General features: G+C 36.5%; 2 protein-coding genes across 3 annotated transcripts in view; one reads left to right on the top strand and one right to left on the bottom strand.

Moving 5' to 3' along the window:
- The window catches only part of LOC123877712 (complexin), a 297397-nt gene that overhangs the window by 94419 nt on the left and 192305 nt on the right, over positions 1–10673 (bottom strand). The gene's annotated exons all lie outside the window — the stretch shown is intronic.
- On the top strand, positions 6003–8371 carry LOC123877711. Its single transcript, XM_045924564.1, has 2 exons — positions 6003–6220; positions 6811–8371. Exons 1-2 carry the CDS (start codon positions 6179–6181, stop codon positions 7462–7464), a joined length of 696 nt encoding a protein of 231 aa, XP_045780520.1. The 5' UTR covers positions 6003–6178; the 3' UTR covers positions 7465–8371.

Raw genomic sequence — 10673 nt, forward strand, 5'->3', positions numbered from 1 at the left:
CTGCCTATACGCTATAGAACTTAAAATAAAACCTTCACATTCAATATAACTGGATCTGGGAATAAAATAAAATGGCGTCATTCTGGATCACATGCGATCTTTCGCACATTAACGACTTGATCACGACGCGTTGTCATGGCAACGTCACGTCGCGTGCGTCGCCACTCGTTATGTAGGGATGTGCCGTCGATATTATAGTGATATCGATATTCTGAAGCTACTACCCATATTATAAATCCACTACCCATATGATAAATCACTGCACATATTAGGTACATAGATTTATCATTACACATAATATTATAAATGTGAAAGTGTGTTAGTCTGCTTGTTTGTTGGTTTGTCCCTAAATAACGCTGCCACTTAGCATCGGATTGACCTGATTTTTGACATGGATGTAATCGAAACCCTGTGGAATGACAAGAGGTCGGGATTTTGAAAATCTAAATCCACCCAGCCGATGTCGTGGGCAACAGTTATTTCAATATTACTGGATTTACGAATAAAATAAAATGGCGTCGTTCTGGATCACATGTGATCTTTCGCACATCAACGACATGATCACAATGCGTTGTCATGGCAACGTCACGTCGCCTGTACCGGCACTCGTTATGTACGGATGTCTTTATGTCAATATTATGGTGATATCGATACTTTACAATAGATTTTACATTTTTTAAGGCTCCGTACCCCAAAAGGAAAAAAGGAACCCTTTATAAGAGTTCCAGGCTTATGGGATCACTTTGTAGTCTGTCGTGTCGGTCAAGAAACCTATAGAGTAGGTATATTCCGATGATCTAGAATCATGAAATTTGGCATATAGGTAGGTCTTATGGCACAAGGAAAAAATCGAAAACCGTGAGTTTACCCCAAATTAACAGTTTTTGTAAAAAAATTATTTCTAAAAAAATAAAGATACGTAAAAAAATAATAATTTTCTCAATCACATATAGATGGTGCAGTCCGTTATTAATTTACAGTGTTCTACATAAATTTGTCGTTACATCACAGTTTTTTTTACAAAAAGTGCATTCTTGTACGATGGTACGGAACCCGTCGTGCTAGTCCAACTTGCACTTGACCGTTTTTATCTATGAAGATAAACGTTTAGTCATGAGGCTAGCAAGTTTCCCCGGTTCATTAATTACGTCGCCCGAAGGACGCATGGAAGCGTTGTTTCGGACAGTTCCGCTCGCGTAATTCAATTTCGGTTTGTGTTGGCTCTCCAAGTTTACGCATCCATTCTCCAGAGATACGAGCCATATTGTACTCGTACAGTATTAGATATACCTACATCGCTGTCATTAACGACTTTTAAAGGATGGGTCATTCTGAACAAAAAAATATTCCGGCATGCAACTCATTTTGGCTTACAACTTGATGCCTAACGACTGACAGACTTATAGAAACACTACTTTTATATAGTCCTTCTTAGGATACTTTACCATTATGATCAATCCATCACCAGCTCACTACTGTGCATAAGTCTTCTCTCATAATGAGAACGGTTAAGCCATAATCTACCAAAATCCAAGTGTGGATTGGCAGACTTCACACTCCTCAGATCATTATGAAGATCTCTTAGCCATGAAACTGAAATTTTGAATGGGCATGGCGTATTCCTTGAATTAACACATAGGTTACTTTTTATCCTGGAAAATCGAAGATTGAAGGTCGTTTTAGGCTGGCAGCTCATCTGTGGTTCCTCTGGTACTGCAAATGTTTATGGGTGGCGGTTTTCACTTAACATCAGGTGACCCGCCTGCTCGTTTGCTCGCTATTTTTTAATAAAAAAATTCAATAGTTTGGTTAGTATTCAAATGTAGTTAAACCAAATTACTGCTAGCAAGCAATAATGCAGCCTAAGATGGAGTGTGCTTGCCTAGAAGATGCCTATTCACTCTTGACTTAAAGGTACCCATATTAAAAGTAGAGGGAAAAATACTGGGCATTCCATTATCCCTCTTTAAAGAAACTTTAATCAGAAACCAGAAACTTATCCTTATCCACTTCTAAGATGCTCATTATGAAATCCTTTACGACTAAGCCTTTATCAAATAGCTATTAGAATCTCGTATGCTTCAAATAATTCAGTCTGTACGTGCAGATTCTAATTACTTAATCCCGATCAAGTTTTAGTACACAGGCTAGTTCTATATACCTACATATATGTAGGATTTTTGGTTTAAAAGGTGTTTCAAAGTAATATAAAACTCTGAGGTAAAGTTATAGAATAGAAGTAACACTTTCATTAAAAAATAATTTAGATATATACATATATTAATGTTATAACATTTAATACAATGCTCATTTAGTAAAAGTAAATGAAAACCGCAATTTTTTTAAATAAAATTTCAGTTACATAATAAAGATATACTCATTTAATATTATGGTATTCCCCATACAAATTCCGGACATTAACACGAATATTATTCTCAGTAAAGAGTTATCGATGCTACGCACGTCCCTAGCCCCGGCGCGTCGTTAAAAGCGCAAGAATTCAGCGCATTGCGATCTTGCCTCTGCCATATTTGTCGTGGCTCCGACACCGCATATTAAGAGGCATTCTTCCCTCAGACCGTATTGAACGATCTTTAGAACAATAAAGTGGAGGCAAATAGGTTACCCTTCGATTTTAAACGAAATGCCTTCGAGACGTCTCGGCATTATTTCATAACTAGCCGATGCCCGCGACTTCGCCCGCGTGGATTAAGGTTTTTCGAAATCCCGTGGGAACTCTTTTATTTTCCGGGACAAAAAGTAGCCTATGTGGCTTCAGGATATTATCTATCTCCATTCCAAATTTCAGCCAAATCTGTCCAGTAGTTTTTGCGTGAAGGAGTAACAAACATACACACACACACACACACACACACACATACAAACTTTCGCCTTTATAATATTAGTGTGATGTGATATGGCGGCAAACTTGCTGAACTCTTTGTTTACTGACATCATGTAAGGTAGGAAACATATTAAAGAAAAACATTTGCTACATCTACTGAACTACTCTTCTTTAAAAGAAAAAACCGGCCAAATGCGAGTCAGACTCGCGCACTGAGGGTTCCGTACTCGGGTATTTTTCCAACATTTTGCACGATAAATCAAAAACTATTATACATAAAAATAAATAAAATTCTGTTTTAGGATGTGCAGGTAAAGCTCTTTCATATAATACCCCACTTGGTATAGTTATCTAACTGTGAAAATTGAAACATATTCTAATTTTTTTTTAATGATGTGAACACAAATTCGCGGTTTTCAGATTTATTCCTGAACTTGTGCTATAAGACATACCTGCCAAATTTCATGATTCTAGGTCAACGGGAAGTACCCTATAGGTTTCTTGACAGACACGACGGACAGACAGACAGACAACAAAGTTACCCTATAAGGGTTCCGTTTTCCTTTTGAGGTACGGAACCCTAAAAATAGTAAAAAATAGTCCAGCAGCCAGCTGTTTGATTACGGAGAAGTTGCATCAATTATATTATTGCAACAATCTCAACAAGGATGATGCCTGTAACTTTTTATCAAACGTCAAAACGCTCGCTTAAAGGAGCTTGTATGAAATACGCATTTGTGACGTCACTCATAAACATTTGACGTACTTTTTTTAGTTATGATAATTTAAAATGGTCAGCAAACTTAAAACTAACAGTGGAAACTTTTTATTTAATAATTACGAAGAAAAAAATTATTTTTAATACACCAAATTGGAATTTTTGTTACAACGATGTATCTTATACAATAGCGAAAGAGTGTCGGTCTATCAAGGCACACTGCAGCTTTCAAACTTTAGCAGTAGGACACTAAGTCGGGCACTATAACTATCCCACTTGGACACCAGGCGCAACCATTCTAGCAACCAACAAAATGTATACAGCTCTATAGAGGTTACTTCGCCTGGTGTCCGCTTGGTTGTGCGACTAATTTAGTAGTGGTGGCCAGGATTACCTGCGGGTGACAATGACGTAGCTATGGATAGTATTCAGTCTGTCTCTTCTATTCTCGTGCATTTTATATCTTCTATTTTACTCATCAACACGACACTATTGAATTATAAACGTATCATAATCCATACTAATATTGTCTAAAGTGTGTCTGTCTGTCTGCTACATTTTCACGGCCCAACAGTTTAACCGATTCTGACAAAATTTGGTACAGAGTTAGCTTATATCCCGGGGACGGACATAGGCTACTTTTTATCCCGGAAAATCAAAGAGTTCCCACGGGATTCCTAAAGACCCATTCGCTTAACCGATTTGTATGTTTGGTACCGAGATAGCTTGCGTCAATGTTATTGGCATAGACAAATTTTTATCCCGGAAAACCAAATAGTTCCCACGGGATCGTCAAAAACCTAGAACCACACGGACGAAGTCGCACGCATCCTCTAGTATCGCCATAAATGCCACAGAAAACCAAGCGCCTTTATCATAAGATGTAAGCTAAAATAACCGGAACCGACGGCTTATTAAAAGACGGTCTTTAGAACAATAAAGTAGGGGGGGTAACCCTAGCAGCCCCTACTTTATTGTTCTAATGGACAGAAGTAGGTTACCCTTCGATTTTAAACGAAATGCCTCCACGTTCCCAATGACGGCAATTTCGCTCGAATAGTTCATTGATTTTTATGAAGTCTCTAAGTGCTTTTGTAGATGTGATCGCACGCTCTCGAAATTTTCACGTCCTTTTCAAAATCGAGCAAGGAATAGGTACCTACGTTTAGTTTTGACTAGCGGACCCGCACATCTTTCGCTCAGATAGTTTATGGAAGTCCTTTTTAGTTCTTCGTTTTGAAGAAAACCTAATCTAACTAATAAATGGAATATTTACAAGATCATGTATGGCCACGGTGCCTAAGTTGGCTTGCATCCCGGGACTGGACTTAGGCTATTTTTTGTCGTGAAAAACCAAAGTTTAGAAAGAAAGAAAGGAAGAAAATTAGTTTATTCATCTTGTGTGTGCATCAACAAGTATAGATGGGATGGTTAAAAAACCTAAATCCACTAAGATCTCACGGGCATCTTCTATTTCGTACAAAAATAGCTTACATCCTGGAGACGGATATAGGATACTTTTTACTCCAGAAAATCAAAAAGTTCACACAGAATTCTTACAAAACCTAAATCCACGTGGATTAAGTCGCGAATATCATTTACATAGTTGTGGTATGAAAATTACTTGAAAATTAACGAATGCAATTTCTGAAAATCATTCTAAGTATTTATTTGCATATTTCTCGAAGTCCGAACAGTAAGTGATATAATATTTTATTATGAATACAGTAGGTACTTTCATTTTATTAAAATTGAGGTATTTTTTTTTATTCACTATAGATATGCGCTTGACCACAATCACACCTGATGGAAAGTGATGATGTGGTCTAAGATGGGACGCGTTTACCTAGACGGTGCCTATTCACTCTTGTTGTTGTTTTTACTTATTTCATTAAATTGAGATATTTTGTTTCACCTATTTTGAATATTGTAACCTTACCTGGAACAAAAGAATATTATTGCTTTTATATTGCTTGTACCCATTTTTATTTTTATAATAATTGTGTCTGGAAAATAAAAATATTTTTATCGATATCTGTAATGTGTAAAGTCGTGGCGCATCACTAGCAAAGGATGTTTTGCAACGTAGTACAGATACACTTTGCTAGATGGCGTTGATAACATTAGATTAATTTATTACATTCTAATTTTTATAAAATTGTTTTAGTAAGTAAGTAGGTATCAACTTAGTTTTTTATTTTACAAGTTTAGATTTAATAGAATAATTCGGTATAAGTACTTATATGTAAGTTTGTCTAAAGAAATGTCAGGCAATGGACCTATACCGTCAGTATCAATATCCAAAAGACAGTACTATTTTCAACCTTATTTCGAAGGCACTTAAACCTTTAATTGTATGAATAGTTTTGACAGAAGTTTTATAAATACCTGCTTCGTGCCTACATTATTAGTAAAGTTTAGGGGTGATATAGTATGAAGGTGATCTGTAAAAAAATTCTATTCTTCCTTCAAACAGGCCTCGTGGACGAAGCTTGGCCACGTTTCTTGCTAAAACTTTAAAAATAACCAGTGAATTGTTCTAATTAGTTTAAAAAATTAGTGGAAACAGTTACTTTGCTGATAATAAATGCAGAACTGTATTAAAAGTGCTGAAAATGGATAAAACGCTTTATTATTCCCATCCAACGTATGAACTGGTAAGTTGGTAGTTATTACATTTCGTAGTAGGTACCTTCATCATTCATCATCGTCAACCGGTGGACGTCCACCGCTGGACATCGAGATCTCTTCCAGCAGTGTTATATGTAGGTAGACTCCAGTAATATCTACAACGGATTTATGTAAATACCTAATCTATTTTTACCCGACTGCGGCAAAGCCAAAAGGAAGGGTTATGATTTTAGCAGTCTATGTATGTATGTTTGTATGTGTGTATGTTTTTATCCAGATTCTGTGTGTTCGCCTAAACTACTGGGCCGATTTTGATGAAAGAGGTGGCAATCGATTCGTCGTAAAGGTCGGTGACATAGGCTACATTTTATACGAAAAAAATTGACCTAACGGATGTTACATGATAAAAAGTGGGGGTCTCTAAATTTGTTTTGCTATTGTATCGAGTTGGGTGTCAACTGAAAGAGAAGAAAATTCTGAGTTCGTAAATATAAATGTACTACATCATTAAAATATACCAAGCGACAGAGAAACAATTTTAATATAATATTTCAGCGTTCATTAGGACGATCGCAGTCGGGTTTCAGTTTTCAACTTTATGTTTTATCTATTTCAGGTGTTAAATCTGCAGCGAGTGGGCCAAGAGCTAATAACTCTGCTAGATCTTCCCGAACAGTTCGCATGCGAACACTGCTTCCTACCAAAATGTATATGTCAAAAAACTGACACCCAAACCAACAGAAACCAATCGGAGAGAAGTAACACTGAAAGTACAAGCAATAATGAAGCTTGCACTAATAAAATTAAAGTTCAAGTTTCCCCAACAGCGGATGTTTTGCCGAAGTCAAAAGGCCGAAGTCCAGCTCCTACAACAGAGAAGTTATCCGACATTCAAGACAAAGGAACTCTAATGGTTGAAGGCCATACAAACCCAAGAAACTCTCTAGCTATCATTGAAAGTGTTAGACCAGCTAATTTGCCGATAAAAACTCTTCAAAGATCATGTATCATGAATAGTAATTCTAGCTTTATGAATAGTTCACCGCCAAACCTGTTGAATAGTTCATCTCTTTTGAATAGTTCGAATAGTTTGTATGGAATGAATCTTTCGAATATTCCAAACGTAAGTTCCTTGAATAGTACAACGGGACCATTTTGGGGATATTCCAAGCAAAAAAATAATACGAACGTAGTATACAATACGTCTGCAAAATTAAATTCAAGCAACCAACACTTCAAGGATTACTATTCTTATTTTTCTAAAGTATAGTAGGTATGTAACTATACAATATAAAGTTTTGACTAACGCGAAAGGGCACATAACACAAGTCTTTCTAATAAAAATAATAACTTGTGGCTGGTTTCATACATTTTGTATGGATCTGATTTTATTATAATAATATCCTAAAATATTTAACATGAAATGTAAGAAAACAATTACAAGTCATTGAAAGATAATGCGTTTTGTCAACTACTTTAGTATAAGTCGTACCTACCTACTACAATTTAGAAGGCTTTGTGATTTTCTATAAAAATCAGTTCTAGAAATTTATTTAGTAGGTCTGTAAGATTTTTCAGTTATATTTTATAGGATAAATACTAGATAAATATTTATAATTTAAAAGATATAACAAAAAGATTAAAAATATATATAAAATAAGGAAAAAGAAAAAGATAGAAAAAATATATAAGTAGTTGATAATATTATTTGTAGTAACGGATATGTAGGTAATAAATAGGTGCAATGCATTTATTTCTTTACAAGATTTTGCTTCAGTCATAATATTATTAAATGTATGATCTGCATGCATTGTTACTATTAATAAATGTATTATATACATTCTTAAACTAGAATTATTAGGTACGATAGCGAAGCAATTACTTAATATTAATTCTAGAGATTTTTTATATTATTTTTGTGATTTTTTTCAACGAAGTATGTTAGATAAAACGTGTTAAAAGTAAAACAGAGTAAAATTAAGCAAGTAACATTTTTTTCTAGAAAAATATTATATTTTTATACTTAGATTTAATTTGGTAACTGTTTGGCTTTACTCCATTACCATGTCACTTCATACTTACGTTGCTCCAAAGTGTAATATTATTGTATTGTAATAGTACTCTTTAGTGATATACCTACCTACTTCTATAGATAATAAATTAAAGCAGTTCTCATTTTTATTAGTTTTATTTAAGTGAAAACTTTTTTAGTACGCGTTGTGATTTGAAACCCGAAACGAAAACGAGACAAATACATAAATACAAAGGACTAGATGATGTCCGCGATTTCGTCCGTGTGGATTCACATTTTTTTTAAATCCCGTGGGAACTCTTTGATTTTCCGGGATAAAAAGTTGCCTATGTAAACCGGGACGCAAGCTACTTCTGCACCCACACCCGGATGGGTTTTTAAGAATCCCGTGGGAACTCTTTGATTTACCAGGATAAAAAGTAGCCTATGTCCTTCCCCAGGATGTACCAAATGTCATCAAAATCGGTTCAACTATTGGGCCGTGAAAAGCTAACAGACAGACACACTTTCACATTTATAATATTAGTATGGATGGATTTAGCCTGCGAGAGAATGAGATAGAATAGCGGATTAAAATTATTATAATTGCTTTCCAAAAACCAAAAAAAAGTTACAGAAAACACAATCTAAAACATTCCAAAATTGGCAAATCTTCGCAAAGGCTTTTCTTCCGCGAATTTTAAATACTTTCAACTTTGTTTTGTGTTTCTCATTTGTTTTTGTTTAGTGTTACAACAATAATAATTAGGAATTAAGTCACGGAGCCTCGATAGCTCAACGGTTGAGGAGTGGACTAAATCCGAAAGATCGGCGGTTCAAACCCCACCCGTTGCACTATAGTAATTGTCGTACCCACTCCTGGCACAAGCTTCGGCACATAGGCCTTCCCAAGAGCGCGCCACCACACACGATCCTCCGCCTTCCTCATCCATCCACTTGCTATCTTCTTTAGGTCGTCAGTCCAGCGGGTTGGAGGTCGTCCCACACTGCGCTTGCTGATACGCGGTCTCCACTCCAGAACACGTCTGCCCCAGCGGTCATCAGTTCTGCAGCAGACGTGGCCTGCCCACTGCCACTTCAGCTGGCTAATTCGCTGAGCTATATCGGTCACTCTGGTTCCCCTACGGATTTCCTCGTTACGAGAAGTTGTGAAACTCTTTGACAACTTTAATTTAATGGCAGAAAGTCAGAATTATCATGATCAACCCTTCGCTGGCCCACTACTGAGCACGGGTCTTCTTTATGAGTGAGACCATGCTTAGTTAGCCACGGCACACGGTGGCCCAGTGTGGATTGGCAGACTTTATACACCTTTGAGAACATTATGGAGAACTTGTGGGTTAATTCCTCACGATGTTTTACTTTATAAACTGTGAAAAGTTGGGTTTTTAGGGTTCCGTACCTCAAAAGGAAAACAGAACCCTTTAAGGATCACTTTATTATCTGTCTATCTGTCTGCCTGTCTGTCTGTCAAGAAACCTATAGGGTACTTCCCGTTGACCTAGAATCATGGGCAGGTAGGTAGGTTTCATAGCAAAAGCACAGGAATAAATCTGAAAACCGCAAATTTGTGGTCATATCATTAAAAAAAAAATGTTTCAATTTTCAAAGTAAAATAACTATACCAAGTGGGGAATCATATGAAAAACAGATTTTTATTTATTTTTATGTATGATAGTTTTTGGTTTATCGTGCAAAATGTTGGAAAAAATACCCGAGTACGGAACCCTCAGTGCGTGAGTCTGACTCGCACTTGGCCGGCTTTTTTTAAAATTCAGATACAATTTGCATCGTACCTGGTGGTAAGCGATGATGCAGTCTGAGATGGAAGCGGGCTAACCTGAAAGGGGTATGCCAGTTTTCATTAAACCCATACCTCTTTGGTTCCTACACGGCATCGTACCGCAATGCTAAATCGCTTGGTGGCACGGTTTTGCCGGTAGGGTGGTAACTAGCCACGGCCGAAGCCTTCCACCAGACAATATGTAGACCAGGGTGTATGCACACTGATAACACTGATAAATAACATATTAGTCAAGTAAATTGTTCTATGAATGCAATCAAGATCAAGTTCTAATCTATAAAGAAAGGGCTTTGATATTTTTTATAGACTACCTGCCCAAGAATAGAATTACGCTTCTTAGATAAGAGGTTTCTACGGATCATCGTACTTGAATGCATCCGTTTTGTGGTAAAACCGATTATACAAAAGACGACTTTAAAGTTGACCACATAATAGTTGAAGTTGGAAAACAGTCAAACACCTGATAATGGTCGCCTCATACGATCAAGTAGGTACATCGTTTGCATGAGACTTGAGGCTTGAAGCTTGACTCAATTTGCAGTTCGTGCATCCGTGGTGGCTAATCTAGGCTCGTACGTTTTATTTTCTAGTACTTATTTTTAACCCCCGACCCAAAAAGAGGGGTGTTATAAGTTTGACGTGT

This window comes from Maniola jurtina, chromosome 24 (assembly GCF_905333055.1).
Source record: "Maniola jurtina chromosome 24, ilManJurt1.1, whole genome shotgun sequence".
In the NCBI taxonomy this organism is placed as follows: domain Eukaryota; kingdom Metazoa; phylum Arthropoda; class Insecta; order Lepidoptera; family Nymphalidae; genus Maniola; species Maniola jurtina.